Source organism: Echinops telfairi, unplaced genomic scaffold (genome assembly GCF_000313985.2).
Source record: "Echinops telfairi isolate 266 unplaced genomic scaffold, ASM31398v2 ScPeMD7_7424;HRSCAF=8462, whole genome shotgun sequence".
In the NCBI taxonomy this organism is placed as follows: Eukaryota; Metazoa; Chordata; class Mammalia; order Afrosoricida; family Tenrecidae; genus Echinops; species Echinops telfairi.
This window is the reverse complement of record NW_022111324.1, coordinates 62,933,797-62,952,442: the sequence shown is the minus strand read 5'-3', so window position 1 is coordinate 62,952,442 and position 18,646 is coordinate 62,933,797. Positions and strand designations below refer to the sequence as shown.

Here is an 18,646-nt window from a genome sequence, read left to right as displayed (position 1 = left end):
CTGGAGAGCAAACTGCAATGAGTGATGACTAACTACAGCCAGAGTCATAAATCAGGAGCGGTGAAAGAGGTGGTGATTTTGATCGAATCTATTGAATTAGCTGTTGACCTTAGCCAATACAGGTATTGGAAAGACCTTTTTGATATCTATTTGTCTCCCTCATGGGACTGTGGTAACAATCTCATTACATGCCCTTAGGAAACAAATAATGTAATTGTTTGCCTGTTAACATGCAACCGGTTTACTTGACTTATTAATTCCGGCATAACTGTTCATATTGGATTTGGGTTTGGTTCTGACACAAATGTTTATCAAATTATATTCACATACTCCAGTTTTTGTTTAAAATTATGTTGCCTGCTAAATTCTGCTTGTCCTCAGAATTCCTGAAATGCTTTTTTTTAAATAAAAACCAGTTGTTATTATTCCACAAGGAAACGTGTCGTAGAACATCACAGAAGTTGCAGATAACTCAGAAATTCTTCCTTTTCCTACTCTAAAGGAAAAGTTATAAAGCAACTCTTAGACTAAGCAGTCAAGAAGAAGAGCAACAGCCCAAATTGCACCAAGTACAAAGACAGTCCCTGTCACTTCTGTTGGGAGTCAACAGATTAGAGGCTTTTGGGGAAGATCGTCAACTAGACTTGGCTATCCCTGCATTCCCATTCTAAACGAGAGCAAGGAGAAACCAAAGCCACAGCAGCTGGATGCCAACGGCACACAAAGGGCCGGGGAGTCGGTAGCACTAATTCTAACATGAGAATCAGAATAAATTCTTACACTTACAGAAGTATTTTTTCAACGATAGGATAAACACAAAAAAACATCAATCATCCTCCCCTGAGATGTATAATAAGAATTTCTCTTTCTGCCAGGACAGCATTTGCAAAAGATCAGCCTGAAGGACTATTATTTCCAAAAGTTATGGACCATTGAATGAAATAAACCATTAAAGTGAAAACTACCTTCCAGTTATATGTAGAATTTTTGCTAAGAATGTATGAATGTAAGCACCCCAATCACCACCACTTGGGAGCTTGTGATATAGCTCTGGCTCTCTTTTCCTCTATAAAGTAGTGATCCCTTCTCTTTCTCAATTTCAAAAAATGACTACAAATATTCCTATCCACAAATTCACATCTTGCTCCTAGAATGAAATTAAAAGGACAATTGCTGAATTGAGAGAAGTGAGATCATTTAGAACAATGTTCATTTAGGCTGCTAGAGGAAAAATAGATTCAGCAAGTTCCAGGAATATCAGGGTTTTGAGAGCTTGCACATGAAGTGGAAACCAGGGGCTCAATGGTTCTTTAAAACTACTTCTGTCAAGTTAGAGGAGTCTCTGAGTGGTACCAATGGTGAACACAATAAGCAGTCAAATGAGAGGAGTCTCTGAGTGGTACCAATGGTCAACACACTAGGCTACTAACCCAAATGTTGGAGGTTCAAGCCTACACAGAGGATCCTTGGTAGGAAGTCTTGGTGATCTACTTCTGAAAAATCAGTCATCGGAAGCCCTGTGGAGCCGAGTTCTGTTCTGACATGCACACAGTCACCAGGAGTTAGAGTCGACTTGGGAACAACTGGCATTTGAAGTTAGGGAGCTATGGTTTTGTTTGGAACTGTGTTGTTTTTGTTGTTGTTGTCAAGTACCATCAAGTTAGTGACCCTATATACAATAGAACAAAATACTACCCAGTCCTGCACCAGTGATGCAAAATTAGATATCTATTTGCAGAAAAATGAAGACCTGTACTCCACCCTAGGCACAAAATGAACTCAAGATGGATGAAATAACTAAATATAAATTCTAGAACTATTTTGTTGTTAAATTCTATTGAGTCAGTTCTAACTCATAGCAACCCTATGTACAGCAGAGTGAACCATTACCTGGTCATGCACCATCCTCACAATTGTTATGTTGGAGCTCATAGTTGTAGCCACTGCAACAACCCATCATGTAGTGGGTCCTTGTCTTCATAACTGTCTCTCTAGTTTACCAAGCATAATGTCCTTTTCCAGCGACACATTGCATGAGGTAAAGTGATTCTTTCAGTAGCTTTTGCCAGCACCATAGTTCAAATGCATGAATTCTGTTTTGGTCTTCCTTATTCAATGTCCAACATTCACATGCATGTGAGGAGATGGAAAACGCACACCTTAGTCCTCAAAGATTGTGTCAGGCACACCTTAGTCCTCAAAGTAACATCCTTACTCTTTAATACGTTAAAGAAGCCTTGTGCAGCAGTTCTATCTAATGAATGTGCCATTTGATCTCTTGACTTCTGTCTCCAGGAGCATTGATTGTGAATTCAAGTAAAATGAAACCCTTGACAACGGTAGTACTATACTGAAGTCTATGATGCTTGTTGCGATTGTACCATATACAGATATGCCCCGGTTTGTCCTCATTTCACATGCAATCCAAAGTACCACACTAAATAGACATAACAGGAACAGAAATTGAAAATATGCAGTGCCTAAATTTCTCTACCTAAATTTAGAGAGGAAAGCTATAGCTCTTTGTGTTTCTCAAATAGTATTGGGCATGACAGTAACCTTGAAGTGGATTGAAAAGGAAGACTGCAAGACCCTCTTGCTCGATATTTTGACACAAATTTCCAAAAGTATCTTTATGATAATAGCCAAAGAAGACATTTTGGCAACACGGCTCTGTGGAAAGCTTTCTAAGAGGTGTTCAAAAAAGAAAGACAAAAGATTACACCTTTTGAAATAGAGGAAAGAACTAGGAGGCAAATGGGCATTTATAGAGGTCTAAATACAGGCATGTACCTATGTAAATATACTTATATATAATGATAGGGAAATAGATCTATATACATATATTTATATGTTAAGTATCAAGGTAGCAGATGAAGATTGGGTCTCTACTCAAGTACTCACTCAATGCATGAACACTTTGTTCTAATAACACGGCATTCCATGATGCTCATTTTCCTGACATGATCGCTGAAGAAAAAATGGGTGCACAGCAAAAGTGGTGAAGAAAGCTGACCGTGTTCGGCTATCAAAATATATAGTGTCTGGGGTCTTCAAGGCTTGAAGATAAACAAGCGTCCTTCAAGCTGAGAAGCAACAAAGCCCACATGAAAGAAGCACACCAACCTGTGTGATCACGAGGTGTTGAAGGGATCAGGTATCACGCATCAAAGAACAAAAATCATATGAATGTGAATGAGGGGGAGTGCAGAGTGGAGACCCAAAGCCCTTCTGTAGACATTTGAACATCTCCTTACAGAAGGGTCATAAGGAAGAGACGAGCTAGTCAGGATGCAGCATAACACCAATGAAATATACAACTTTCTTCTAGTTCTTTAATGCTTCTTAACCTCCCCCGCCCCCGCTATCATGATCCCAATTCTACCTTACAAATTTTGCTAGACCAGAGGGTGTACACTGGTACAGATAAGAGCTGGAAACACAGGGAATCCAGGACAGATAAACCCCTCAGGACCAATCATGAGAGTAGCGCTAGCAGGAGGATAAGGGAAAGGTGGGGGAGAAAGGAAGAACTGATCACAAGGATCTACATATAAACCCCTCCCTGGGGGATGGACAACAGAAAAGGGGGTGAAGGGAGACATCGGTCAGTGAAAAAATCATAACAATTTATAAATTATCAAGGGTTCCTGAGGGAGGGACGGTGAGTGAGGGAGAGGAAAAATGAGGAGCTGATACCAAGGGCTCAAGTAGAAAGAAAATGTTTTGAAAATGCTGATGGCAACAAATGTACAGATGTGTTTGACACGATGGATGGATGGATGGTAAGAGGCTATATGAACCCCCAATGAAATGATAAAAAAAATATTACACCTTTTGTTTCCACAGCAATATGACTTTAGCAGCTTTGTGGTGGAGGTCAATGCTTTATATGATTAAACTCTTTAAAGGCAAACAATAGTAATTGGTCCCTTGGGGAGAAAGAAATTAATAAAATATCTTTTTATCTGACAAGTATAAAGTAAATAATGATCACTACTTAAATGTAAAAGTTTAGGTAGAAAAGAGAAAAGTGGAAAACAAATATATATATATAAAGTTTTCTGCGTGATTAATCCATGGAAACCTTTTTGGTTAAAAGTATATCCATTGTTTTACATTTACTACAGTCAATTTAGGGTTTTCCTTGCATCATGCTTATTTTCATATTTACAATGGAAGCCTTTGAAGAAAAAGCTCTGGCTCAGCCAGTCCTAATTTATTCCCATTTTTAACAGCTCCCATTACAGCGCTGGGAGAGCTCCTAACTCTTACAGTCCTGCCAGGGCAGGGTGGGGTGAGCACACATGTGTCCTTAATCAACTCAAATACGAATAATAAGTATTGTGGTGGAATTTTTAATCACCCTTTTTTAATTAAAAAGATTAAATATATTTGATCCGGATGCTGCAAGTCTAGGATACTGTGACTATATCAAAGATGAAGGGTATTTTCTGGTTTTATTTTTCTCTTGCCCATGGAGCTCAGAAGCCATACTTCTTTTTCTCCCCTAACCCTGAATGTTCTTTCTCTGCATCACTCCCACGCTTTGTTGAAGGAGCTCAGGAGGGAGTAGGAGGCTCTTAGAATGCAAACTTGACAGACTGGTCTCTAATTAGGCAGGAGGTAGGCAAGGAGGGAGGTACATCGGGAGATGGTGGATAGATCGAGGAAAGAGAGAGAGAGCGAGTATAGGTACGACTCCGTGTGTTCAAACAGTGTATGTTTTCCTGATTGTCATATTGCTTTATGAAAACTAAAAGATCAGGCTGTATTACTGAAAAATTTCCACCCAAGCTCTAGTTTCGTCTTCCTCCTCACAGTAAGGATAGACCCAAACCTAGGGGCCATTGTTTCTCTGTGGAAACCATAAACATAATCTGTTGTATTTTTTCGCTAAGCCCTGTACTACACTTGCTCCGGTTCCTGTATCTCTTGCGGAGCTGGAATGAACAAGCACCAGAGTGATTTGTGTACCGAGGACGTTGTCGTGAGAGAGAGCATCACGGACGGACCTTTGCTCTTTCTTCGGTGGCTTTGGTGTAAGGGAGGCGCTGCCCGCGTACACGTGCTGTGAAATCCATGATGCTTCATTATCTCAGTCAGCTCTCCCTTCTCCGTAACTGCTGTCATTTTCAGAGTAGCTCATGTAAATAAGCTGCTCCTGCTTTGCATAAGCATGTTGATTTATATGGATGCTATTTTGATCTCAAATTGATTGAAGACTAAAAAGAAAAGCCTAAGAAAGATAATAATGTATGTGAAGGTCTCCTATCAAAGACAAAGACACAAGACCCTACGCACGCATTCGTCTCAGGCTGTCACGGGGGCTGGCGATTGCTCGGTTTGTTGGCGGCGGCGGTGGTGCTTTGTTTTGTTTTGTTTTTTACGAGAGCATAGACAGTGAAAGACTAGCAATACGTATTGGGGCTAGCAGGTTTCGGATACTATGGATGGAATCACATTTTGGAAACAGGACTTCTCCAAGTGCAAGGGCACACAACGCAGCAAGGGATGAAGTCGAGTCCTGCTTCCCCACACCAGCATTAAAAAGTTTTCATGGGATGTATCTTCCTCCCTCCGAGTCAAAAGTCTCAGACCAGACACCGAGACTGGCTGGGACAGAGTGCGGAGCCGCAGGCCCGTCCGTGTCAGCCGGGAAACCTGACCTCTAAACCTGACCTCTTCATCCATACCTCCAATACCAGTCCTCCCGGTTTGGTTTGGTTTCTTATTGGGGGCTCTTATAGCTCTTATCACAATCCATACATATATCCATTGTGTCCAACACATCTGTAAATATGTTGTCATCATCTTTTTCAAAACATTTTCTTTCCACTTGAGCCCCTGGCATCAGCTCCTCATTTTCCCCCTCCCCCCCCCCATGTCCCCTTGATAATTTATAAATTTCTCTTTTTTTTTATATCTTACACCAACCGCTGTCTCATTTCACCCACTTATCTGCTGTCTGTTCCCTGGGAGGGGGGCCTATACATAGATTATTGTGATTGGTTCCCCCTTATTCCCCTACTCTACCCTTACCCTCTTAGTATTGCTGCTCCTCTTACTGGTCCTGAGAGGTTTACCTGCTCTGGATTCCCTGTGTTGTGAGCTCTTATCTGTACCAGTATACATGTTCTGGTCTAGCCGGATTTGTAAAATAGAATTGGGGTCATGGTAGTGGGGGGCAGGGGGTGAGGAAGCATTAAAGAACTAGAGGAAGGTTGTGTGTTTTGTTGATGCTATACTGCACCCTGACTGGCTCTTCTCTTCCTTGTGGCCAATTGGACATGGGGGCTTTGGGTCTCCACTCTGCCCTCCACCTCATTCCCATTGATATGTTTTCTGTTTGTTTCTTTGATTTGGTTTGGTTTGGGTCTTTATACCTGATACCTGATCCCATCGACACCTCTTGATCACACAGGTTGGTGTGCTTCTTCCATGTGGGCTTTGTTGCTTCTCAGCTAGATGGCTGCTTTTTTACCTTCAAGCCTTTAAGACCCCAGATATTATATCTTTTGATAGCTGGGCACCATCACCTTTCTTCACCACATTTGCTATGCACACCCACTTTGTCTTCAGCGTTCATGTTGGGAAGGTGAGCATCATGGTGTGCCAGTTTAATAGAACAAAGTGTTCTTGCATTGAGGGAGTACTTGAGTGGAGGCCCAATGTCCATCTGCTACCTTAATACTAAACCTATAAGTACATGCACATAGATCTATTTCCCTATCATCATATAAAAATATACTTACATATATTTATGCCTTTATTTAGACCTCGATAAATGCCCTTTGCCTCCTAGTTCTTTCCTCTATTTCCTTGTACTTTCTTCTTGTCCCACTATCATATTCAGCCTTCATTTGGGTTTCAGTAATTCCTCTCAGTTATATTGCCTTTGATCAAGCCCTACCAGGCCTCCTACACCCTCCTCACCATCGATTTTTGGATCTCTTGGTGTCCCGTTGTCCCTGGGTTTGTTAACACCAGCTTCCTTTCCCCCATCTACCCCTCTCCCATGTCCCACCTGTCGGTCCTGCTGTTTTCTTCTCCAGATTGTTTATCCCTCCTATCTTATCTAGATAGACGTGCAGAGATAATAATATGCACAAAAACAAGACAGAGCAAAACAAAGCAACAACAAAAAAGCCTGTATATAGTTCAAGGTCTGTTTGTTGATGTTTAGGGGTGTTATCTGGTAGAGTCTGATGGGGTGCCACGCCCTGGCCCCAAAGTCTATTTTTGGTATTTCCTGGGGACTTCGTTGCTCTGTTCCCCTTGCTATTCTGTTGCACACCTTAGTGTTTTGTCTCAGTGTGGTAGGGTCAGATTGGTGGCAATTCCTACACTGTCTCCAGTGTTGTTCCCTATAGCTCTATGGGTCAGAGGGACATCGTGTCTCTTGTAAATCTTTATGGGCGCAAACAGTCTCATTTTTTCCAGAAGTGTATCTGGTAGTTTTTGAACCATCAACCTTGAGATTTGTAGTCCAATGATTACCCAACACTGCCACCAGCTCTTCTTCAACTGTAAAAGGTGATGGGCTGAGACGGAGTGGGTGGGGCAGGGGAAAAAACTAATAATACATTCCTCCCCTTCCTTATAAGGTTGGGTTATGAGAACCAAGTAAGCTAACATATGTTAAAGAGCTTTATAAACTGTAGAGTTTATACAAATGTGAGCAATTTTTATGCAAATGAATGAGAAATGTATCTAATCTCTTTTAAAAAGTAGGTTCTGCTTTGAAAGTAGGTTAGTTGTCTCTTTTAAAAATAGGCCTCCTGGCAATCCTATCAGCACGGGGCTGGCGATTTGCATTTGACAGCAGTCTGAGGGCAATTCAACATCAGAATTTTCACTTTTCCAAAGGAATTCACCAACAAAGTGTATGAAAACACTGATAGGTGGTGGCCTAACTACTACCGACTTCTCTAATGTTCCTGCTTTTGAAGGTATCACTTATGCAAAAGCAAAACAGACCAACCCAAGACTAAACTCTCCCTGCAAAATATTCCCCCAACAACTTCCCCACCTAAATATCTCCTATTTTGAATGCTCAGCCTGACTCTCTAACCCTCTGCCTCTGGAACATGTGAACTAAAGAATCAAAGAAGATGTTCAGTCTTGTCTTTGAAAGCTCTGTGCAAATTTTAAATGGAAGATGTAGAAGACTCTGAATGAGAAAAGTAATTCCTGAAGTTAGAGCACATGAAAACTTACTAATGAATACTCCCAGTCTTGAACATTCAGATCCAACTCTGATTCCCATAGAGTTGCTGGCCACGCATAATGATCCTAGGGGACCCCATGGGTTTTCTAAGGCTGTAATATTTATGGAAGGGGACTACCTCATCTTTCTCCCCAGAACAGCTGATGGGTTCGAGCCTCTAACATTTCAGTTTGCAGCTGAGCACTTAACCACTGCACCACTAGGGTGCCCTAAGTATGTTGACAGTCTTCTTAAGTTTCCATTTAGATCTATCATTGTGATTGATCACTGAGTGGCTGACTATTATTGGGCCTACTTTAACCCTATACTCTCACACATCCATCTACTCAGTCTATTGTATCTGACGTTGGACAAATTACTTACTCATGCAAATGATGACCTGAAGCAACCTTTTAGGGTATTCGTGTTTAATTATACAAATGGTGCTTGATAAATAAGATTATGCAGCCTTCCATATGTTTATTCCCTCCTTGATGAAAGGAAAATTTAATTTCCATGCAGATTTGGTTGGGACGGTGTTTAATAATTGCTGAGTTTTATGTAGTCTGCAGATCCATCCATTTGGAGAAGCTGACAAGAGCACACCACTTCCCTCCCAGACAGGAGCATCTTCTTAATTCGGCTACCCAAGCCTACTGAAGTCTGGAATGGGGCCTCTTCGACTGTCTCCTTTGTATTTATAATGGTCCAAGGCCATTATACCACCACCCACCCCAAAAGCGGAAGAGCCTGCTCGTCTTTGTGCTTACAAAGCTGCAAGGTCAAAGTGTATCTCTGTCTGTTTGGTTTAGTTGCTTTTCACTGCCAACCTCTTCTTGTGTTGTTTATTCTGATGGTGTCTTGCTTTTCACAAGCACCCTGTTGGTTTCTCTTTTGAGGTCTGCGCAGTGAATTCAGCAGGAAAAGCACCCAGTAACTGGACCAGGTGTAGGACTGGGCCCGCCCCTCCAGAAGGACTCCAAGCCCCCAAGTTCCACAAGGTGACTTCTACCCAAGCAGTGGTGAACATCAGCACTCCTGGGAAACCCAACGGCATCATCAGTCTCTACAGGCTGCTCTCCAGCAGCACTGGGGGTGCACCGTTGGTGGTGAGCATTAGGCTTCGCGGAACTAAACAATCGGGACTGGTTAGTTTTTAAAATCCTCTACCCCAGTGCCCTTGCTTTTTTTTTTTTTTTCTTGATCTGCCTTATCGTTCTGTTTTCAAATGTCCTCTGGTGGAGAAAGTAGCACAGGGGTGACTGTGGGAAGGAAAATTGAGCAATTAGGAAAATGTACAGAAAATGTGTAAACACTCACAGAGAGGTAATGCTGAAGGTAGTGTTAGCCCTTCATCAATATGTAAGAAATCAAACATTTTTTAAGTAATGTAAATGTATATTGAGCACACAGCATAGCCTTGGCACCTGGTAAGGAGTCAGTAGAAGGTCGTTTAGTGAGGAGGTCGATGTTAGCAAGAAAATAGAAAGGATAGCACATATGCCCTCAGAGTCCGCCTTTTAGAATGCAAACGCCTCTGAGCACACCTTGAAAATTCCGTCTTTTCCTTTGGTGAATTACAGAAACTTCTAGTGCTTTGAAAGAGTTGGCATTGCAGCTCACTCAGCATAACTCCAGCTCCACTTTGGCTTGTGAACGTGTTTTGGGGGACAGCAGGGGGAATGTTTTTCCAGGGAAAGCATCTCCCACATTGTGTTGTAAGCCACGCCACTTGCTGCAAAGGATGCTAAGGATCCGGTCTCTGCATCATGGAAATGAGACAAAGGCTTTGTGGGATGCTCCCGGTGGTCTCTGTGACGCAGCTGCATCCCACTCACGTGTCACACGCGCAAAGGGACGTTATCATCGTGGGTCACACAAACCACATCGAGAGATCGGGCAGATCCAGGCTAAACTATAAATTATTTAAACCAATTTAGGGAACAATGTGAGCAAGTGTGGAGAAGTCCTCTGAGACCAGCCTGCCAAGTATTCAATCACAATCTCAACAGAGAAACTCGCATGCAAAGAAGCCCTATGTGGAATGTTCAAGGGATATTAGCATATAGTCTACAGGGCTTTGTATTAAATAAATATAGATGATGTAAATATAATCAACTCTTGATTATCTATGCTTACAAAATGATAATACTAATAAACAAAAGTAATTTATATTTGGAATGCCTTGCATATATATGTATATGTGTATATATGTATATATAACAAATAGCTCTTCTTGATTATCTGTGATTTCTGTCAGTGTGAAAGTTCATTTCACATTTTGAATGCTTTTGTTTTAGAATACATACTAAAACCACAGCAAAGTCAAAAGTTTGCTAAAAGTAAACCAGAGTTTGTAATCAAAAAAGGGTGGTTGAAAGACCTTATTATTTAGAATAAACAAGGACATCAGAGAAGTAGATAAACTTGATCGCTCTTAAATATCTACACTGAACTCTAATATGGGATGGAAGAAAATTTTTAAAACTTTTACTGTGAATTAGGTTGAGGTTTACATATCAGATCATCATTTTTGCGTTCAACTACTTAAACAACTTGTCAAAACTCCCAATGTCTTGCTGTGCTCCTCGTCCCTCTCCACCCCACCTTTTCTCTTGCCCATTTCCCTCTTATAGGATATTAGCTACCCTTCCCCCAAGACCAACCTGTCTACCTTCTCCTCCCCCGCCCAGGAACTATCGAAGTCTAGTTCTATGGGTATGTACATCGCTTTCTTGGTTTTTTCTGTTGTGTTCTGTTTTGAATAATAGTGATGTCATATAATACTCGTTCTTTTGTGATCGACTAACTTCACTCAGAGTAATGTCCTCCAAAGCCACCCATAGCATGAAGTGTTACAGTTTTATTATTATTCCTTACTAATATGTAGTATTGTATTGTGTGTACATATCAAAGTGTATTTATCCACTCTTCCACTGATGTACATTCAGATCGTGTCCATCTTCTCACTATTGTGAATAGTGCTGCAATGAACACGGGTGTGCATGTATATCTGCTGATGCTTTCTTTCTTATTTCTTGAAAGTGTGAACTAAATACAGGGTTTGCTGGACCCTATGTTATTTCTATGCCCACTTGTCCGAGGAAGCCCCTCAACAGTGGTTGGACTCTTTTGCAGTCCTATCAGCAAGGTGTGAGGGCTCCTATCTCTCCATACCCACTCCAGAATTTGTTATTTTCCAATTTTTTGAACTTTGTTATCAATGCTGGGCTCAGGTAGTATCTTATCATTTTTATTTGCATTTTATCATAACCTTATTGGCTTTCAGAATGTCTTTTTTGATAACTTGCCTGGGGTCTCTGCGTGTTTAATTGGATGATTCGTTTTTCTTGTTGAGATGTCAAAGTTTCCTAGTGCTTTTAGAGATTAGTCCCTTGTCTGTTACATTATTGCTCCGAGTTTTCCCAGTCTGTGGGTTCCCTTCACACTCTTTTGGTGAAGCCTTTGGATGAACTTAAGTGTCTTGTTTTCAGGAGATCCCAGCCATCTATTCTGTCTTCTGTTGTGTGTGTGTGTGTGTGTTTATGCTTAATAGTGTGTTTATGCCATGCTTGTCCCTATTTTTCATTGCTGCTCTTTATAGTTATAAGTTTTAATTCATCTTGAGCTCAGTTTTGTCTATGGAGTAATGTATTGTCACAATTTTTCTGTAAAGGAAAATCCAATTTTGCCAGCACCATTGTTGAGGAAATTCCACATTTAATATATTTCAGCCCTTTGTAAAAAAGTAAAACAGCAGTTGTCTCTAGGTGAATGGATTTATTTGTGCACTATCTACTCTACTCCATTGTGTCGGTAGTGTAGATCTCTATCACGGCACCAGTAGTGGGCTGCTTTGACTGCCATAGCAGTGTAGTACTTCTGAAGTCAGGAAATGAGAAGCTCCTACTTTGTTCTTTTTTAATAGTGCTTTCTTTTCCCTGAATCTCTTTCTTTTCTTTTTTTTCTTTTTTGAATCTCTTTCTTTTCATATAAAGTTGGTGATTCGTTTTTTTCCATCTCTTTAAAGGATAATGCTGGGAAATAAATCAAAATTCCATTATAGTTATAGATTACTTTGGGTAGTATTGACGTTTTCAAAATATAAAGCCTTCCTATCCATGACTATTTTTTTCCACTTGTGTAGATCTCTTCTGGTTTATTGTACTAGTGCTTTATCATTTTCTTTGTACAAGTCTTTTGTTTATTCTTAAGTGTTTCATCTTTTGGATGGCTACTGTAAGTGATTTCCTTTTCAGAGCTCTCGGTGTTATTATACAGGAATCTGATTGAGTTTTTGTATGTTGATCTTATTCCCTGTCACACTGCCAGATCTTTCAATTATTTTCTACAATTTTCTTGTCAAGTTTTTGAAGCCTTCTATACGTAGAATCTTATCATCTGCAAATAGAATTTTACCTCTTTCGCAATTTAAATGTCTCATTTCTGTTTGTGGCCTAATAAATCTAGGACTTCCAGTACAATATCAAATAAAAGTAATGAGAAAGGGCATCTTCGTCTGTTCCTGTTCACAGGGGGATTCTTTCTGTTTCCCGTGTTGAGTGAGATGTTGGCCCGTGGTTGTACTTATGTGCCATCTATTATGCTGGGGTATTTCCCTTCTACTCCTATGTTCTTTCTTTAAAAAAAAAAAAAAACATTTTATTGGGGGCTCATCCAGCTCTTATTACAATCCATACGTCCATACATTGTGTCAAGCACATTTGTACACTTGTTACCCCTCATCATTCTCAAAACATTTGCTTTCTACTTGGGCGCTTGGTATCAGCAACTCATTTTCCCCCTCCCTTACCCACCCTCCCTCTCTCATGAACCCTTGATAATTTGTACATTTTTGTTTCATGTCTTACACAGACCGATGTCTCCCTTCACCCACTTTTCTGTTGTCCATCCTCCTGGGAGGAGGTCATATGGAGATCATTGTGAATAGTTCCCCCTTTCTCTCCCTACCTTCCCCTTATCCTCCTGGTATCGCTACTCTGATGATTGATCCTGAGGGGTTTATCTGTCCTGTATTCCCTGTGTTTCCAGCTCTTATCTGTACCCGTGTACATGCTCTGGTCTTGCTAGATTTGTAAGGTAGAATTGGGGTTATGATAGTGGGGGGAGGAAGCATTAAAGAACTAGGAGAAAGTTTAAGTTTCATCAGTGCTATACTGGTGCTGACTGGCTTGTCTCTTCCTTGTTACCCTTCTGTAAGGGGATGTCCAATTGTCTACAGATGGGTTTAGGGTCTTCCCCTCATTCACATTGATATGATTTTTTGTTCTGGGTTAGTCCTATTTTCTTAAGTGTTTTTATAAGGAATGGTTGTTGAGTTTTGTCAAATGCCTTTTCCGCATCAATGGAAATGATCGTGTAGTTTTCACCTTTTATTTTATTTATATTGTGGATTACATTATTTTTCTAAAGTTGAAATATCCTTGCATACCTGGGATGAACCCAACTTGTTCATGATTTTTGTTGTTGTCACTTTTGCTTTTATCTTTTAATATCCGATGCGATTTTGTTAGCTAAGCTTTGGAGAATTTTATCCTCTCTGTTCATAAGGGATATTTGTCTATAATTTTCTTTTCTGATAAAGTCTTTGCCTGGTGTGGGCATCAGGTTTATGGTCACTTCATCAAAATGATTTTGGGAAGTTTCCATCATCTTCTGTATTCTGGAATAGTTTGAGTAGAGTTGGTGTCCACTCTCCAAATGTTTGATAGACTTCACTGGTCAAGTCATCTGGTCCTCTCTTTGGTTGATGTTGATGTTGGGAATTTTAAAATGACCTTATCTATTTCCTCTTTTGAGCTGGGTCTGTTCAGGTTTTCCATATCAGTTTGTGTTAGTTTAGTTAGGTAATATGTTTCTAGAAATGTGTGCATTTCTTCTAGATGTTCAATTCTTTTAGAGCACAACCCTTCATAATATTATTATCTTTTTTATCTCAGCTGGTTCTGTTGTTTCTTAGTCGTGATATTGGCATCTTCCTTCTTTCCCTTTGTTAGGTTTGCCAGTTTGTTATTTGGGTTCCTCCTCTAAAACAGCCAACTTCTTGTCTTAGTGAATCATTCTATTCTTTTAGTGTTTTCTGATTCATTTATTGCTGCTCTAATCTTTATGATCTCTTTTCTTTTGGTGACGTGGGATTTATTTTGCTGCTATTATTATAGCTGTTGGAAATGGTGGTGTGAAGGTGTTGATTTTGGCTATTTTTGAGGTGTCCACTTATTGACAGAAATTGACCTGTGAGTACTACTTTTGCTGTGATATATTATGTTTCTATTTCATTTATTTCGAGAATTTTCTTAAATTTCATGCTATTTCTTCAATTACCCAGTGTTTTTTTAAGAAGGGTGTTGTTTAATTTTCACGTATTTGATCTTCCCTTTGATTTTCCTATTGTCATTTCTAATTGTATAACATTGTGATCTGAGAAGATGGTTTGTAATATCTACATATTTTTAAGTTCATTTTGACCCAGATATTTCATGGAGGTAACCAATGGCAGAATATGAGTCTCGGTGAACATTGACTACCAACAGAGCTCAAATACAATTTTCTTAAAAAGAAGGCAACATTCTGAAGGCCATAGAATTTGGTCACCATTTTATATTCTACACGCTCTTCTAATATCGCTTAATGGTTTTATATTCTACACACTCTTCAAATATCGTTTGATGGTAATAGGCAACAGATTATTCCTTGTGATTTATCTTATATTATCGCCAACTTCTATTTTACTGTTGCATGAGTACTTTATTGTGTTTAAGTTTTAACTTTCTATCTAGATTAATAACTCCAGAGAGTAAATATTATGTTACATGCTATGTTGCATCTCCAAGAGTACCTACCGTAACATGCTATTAGCAGCAGGGTGGATGCTTGAGAAATAGTTTCTACTTCTCTGACTCTTCGTCCCCTGTTGCCTTCTTTCTCCTACAGCTAGCTGAAGGCACAGCCACCCAGCAGACACTCCATGGCCTGCAGCCCTTCACCACATACTCCATAGGGGTCGAGGCCTGCACCTGCTGCAACTGTTGCACCAAAGGACCAACAGCGGAATTGAGGACTCACCCTGCACCACCCTCAGGACTGCCCTCTCCCCGAATCCAGACACTGGCCTCGAGAATGGCTTCCTTCCAGTGGAGGCCTCCCCAGTCTCCTAACGGTGTCATTCAAAGGTAGGAAGCCAGCCAGAGGGGCATTGAAAGCAAAGCAACACACGTATATAGACATAGAGTTACACAACACGACACTGAAAGCATTTGCTTACAGAGTAGGTGCCTACGGAAAATAGACAAATAATTCGGTTTTAGTGGTAAGGTGACCTGAAAAGTGTTCAAATCACAAAATCAACTAATGGTAGGAAGGTAAACAGCAAAGTCATCTTTAAGTAAGACATTTTATATGTTTGTATTCATTGAAAGAATATTCGCCTTTTGGGAATTCCCTGAAACCATGGATGCAACAGAGGAGGACTGGAAGCAGCGCTTACATGTTGGGCTGCCAACTTAAGGGTCAACAGTTGGAAATCTCCATCCTATCTCCAAAGGATAAAGCCTGGGCTTTCTGCTCCCTAGAGGGTTACAGTCTTGGAAATGCACAGGAGCAGTTCGACTCTGCCCTCTAAGTTTGTTACAAGTCAGAAAGTATTCGGCAGCAGTTAATTTTTTGTTTAGGTTTAGTTTTAGTTTGTTGTTGGCAAGTTAGGTTTCCTTGAGTGGTACAAATGGCCTAGTGCCAGATATGAACACAAAGGCTGGTGGTTTGAGCCTGCCCAGAAGTGTATTAAAAGAAAAGGTCCCGGTGATTTGCTCTGGAAAGGTCACAGCCATAGAAGCCCGATGGAGTGCAGTTCTGCGCTAACACCCAGGTTTGCCCTGAGTCAAACTCGACTCCGGGAGTGGTGTTTTGTTTTGTTGGTTCTTAGATCAGAATTTCCTTGATCTAATTTAAACTATGAATCAACAAAGCAGGTATTTCTTCCCCTCCCCCACCCCAATAGTTCTATTGACATATAATTCACATATCATATAATTCAATTTTCAATCACATTAAGAAGTGTTGCACCATCATCACCACAATCAGCTTTAAAACATTTTCTTCATTCTTGTACATATTGTTATTAGCTCCCCATTTTCCTCCAACCTCCTCTGCCATATTCCCAAGGAATCATTAATCTAGTTACCATCTCGATAGATTTACCTATCCTGGGTTTCATATACAGAAAAACATTCAAACAAAGACTAACAAACATAACAAAGTCAAACTTTTTCTTTATTCCAAAAAACCAGACTCACTGCCATCAAGTCATACCAACTCATAGCGACCCTATGGGACAGGGTAGAACTGGGTCTGTACATTTCCGAGACGGTAACTCTTTACAGAAATAGAAAGCCTCGTCTTTCTCCTAGGTAACAGCTAAAAAGAGAGCATGCTATCACTCTGCTCTCAAAAAAGAGAAAATACCTCTGTCAATGGAATTATGGTGGCTAACCACAAGGTCAGCAATACACACTCCCCAGCCTGGTCCCATAAAGGTTTCCAGCCTTAGAAATCACAAGAGTAGTCCTATACTGCCCTATAGGCTCTCTAAGAGACAGAGTAAACTATCAATGACTTTTTAATTTTTAGTGAACAGCCATATATGGATACGTGGTGATTTCTCTTAATTTTTCTGGTAACATTATCTGCTCATTTCCAACAACACTGAAAGCAGTTTCTCACAAGGGAGATTTTAAAGAGCTTTCAATGAAGACAAATATATCTCATCTAGCCAGTTTTAAGGGGGAACGCTAAGCTGATCCTCATGTCTGCCTTCTCTTTACACGTCCCTTTTCCTCCTAGCTACGAGCTCCAACTCTACGTGCCTTGTCCTCCTGATGCAGCCGTGCCCTGTACTCCCAGCCAAACAGAGACCAGATTCAAGGGGCCTGGGCGGCAAGCCAACGTAGCAGGTCTCCAGCCTTATACCACCTACAGGCTGAGAGTGGTGGTGCACAACGAGGTGGGCAGTGCAGCTTCGGACTGGATCAGCTTCACCACCCACAGAGCACGTGAGTAAACAAGGCTAAGACACGAAGCCAAAAAGGGCTGAGAGCCCTCAGGAGAGGTGGATCACTAAACATAGAGGCAAACACTATTCTAGAAGGACTGTGTGAATGTTCCGTTGCACTGGATGCAATGTATACATCAATGAACGTGACTTCTGGAGAAAGATGCCCATTGAATTTCTCAACATGGAGTCAAGAGTAAATGAAGGAAGGTCTTTCATGAGCACTGGCAGAGGTTCAACACACCAACTCCGCCCACATACACACTTACAGCCCCCCGCCCCAGGTGCCTCAGAAGAAAGTAAGGCCTGACCATCTGCTTCCATGGAAAACCCTGTGGGGCACAACAAGGTCACTATGGGGTGACAATGAGTCAGAATTGACTATGTAGCAACTGGGAAGAAGGAAAATGGGCAAATAGATGTAGATCATGCTTTAGAGAAGTTAAGGCATCCCCTCCCCACCAATTGCATGGCATAATCTCTAGCACCCCCAGAAAGCATCGAGACAGGGCATGGTCAAGAAAAGCAAAGGTCAGTTGGAATGCAGAAAGAGGCAATTATCTAACTGATTCAGTGAATCTTCAGACTTGTATAAAGCAACTTTTCGTTTGTTTTTAAAAGAATATGTTCGTTATTTAAACTGAAGAATTTAAGAAGTATTAAAAATACATGTAATAATCCGAGCTGGCAGACTGCATAGGTCACATGCCCATGAACCTTGTCCTGTTTAAAATCCTACCACCCAGCACCAACCACTATATTTTGGCATAACCCCTTTCTGATGGCCTCTTTGATGCAGCTTTTTAATTACATTAACGTGTGTGTAGTTAAGTGTATGAGAGAGGGAAGCCATAGTTAGATAGACTAGTGTGACTCATTATGACATTAGCCACAATTAAAGTTGGAAAAACATAAACATGTACGAAGACATGCTGGCTCTTACTTTGCTATTTGGGAGAAATATTTTATTTTAAATGTAAGAGTCCTACCTGTTTTTAGACTTGAATCTTAAAAATTCCAAAGCATAACTAGACTCATATTTTTTCATAAACAGCAGATATATTTCTAAATAAAAAATATGTGGCCAATGTATTTTCACAGATCAATCACTCCATTCTTTTCTTAAAAGCCAGTTTTGTGTATAGATGGGCCTTGATGCTTTTATAAATGTATTGATTATTTTGGAGAAAACTAGATTGGATGAAATTAATTTCTTCTGATTTGTTTCAAAGATACAGTATCTGAGTTAGTTAATTGTGACAGCCTGGCCGATAATCACATGTGGGGCTGGTTGAAAGGCGGAGGGATAAATGGGTGGTGAAGCCTCGCCTTTCTAGTTCTCGGGTCTCTTGTTTCGTGATGGTTGCACC

The 18,646-nt window shown here is 40.5% G+C and overlaps 1 protein-coding gene across 1 annotated transcript in view; it reads left to right on the top strand.

Moving 5' to 3' along the window:
• Positions 1-18,646, top strand: part of USH2A (usherin) — a 949,135-nt gene that overhangs the window by 914,715 nt on the left and 15,774 nt on the right. The window contains exons 65-67 of the mRNA XM_004700145.2: positions 9,109-9,318; positions 15,164-15,402; positions 17,069-17,277. Of these exons, the coding sequence (XP_004700202.1) occupies positions 9,109-9,318; positions 15,164-15,402; positions 17,069-17,277 (658 nt within the window). The remainder of the gene's footprint in view (positions 1-9,108; positions 9,319-15,163; positions 15,403-17,068; positions 17,278-18,646) is intronic.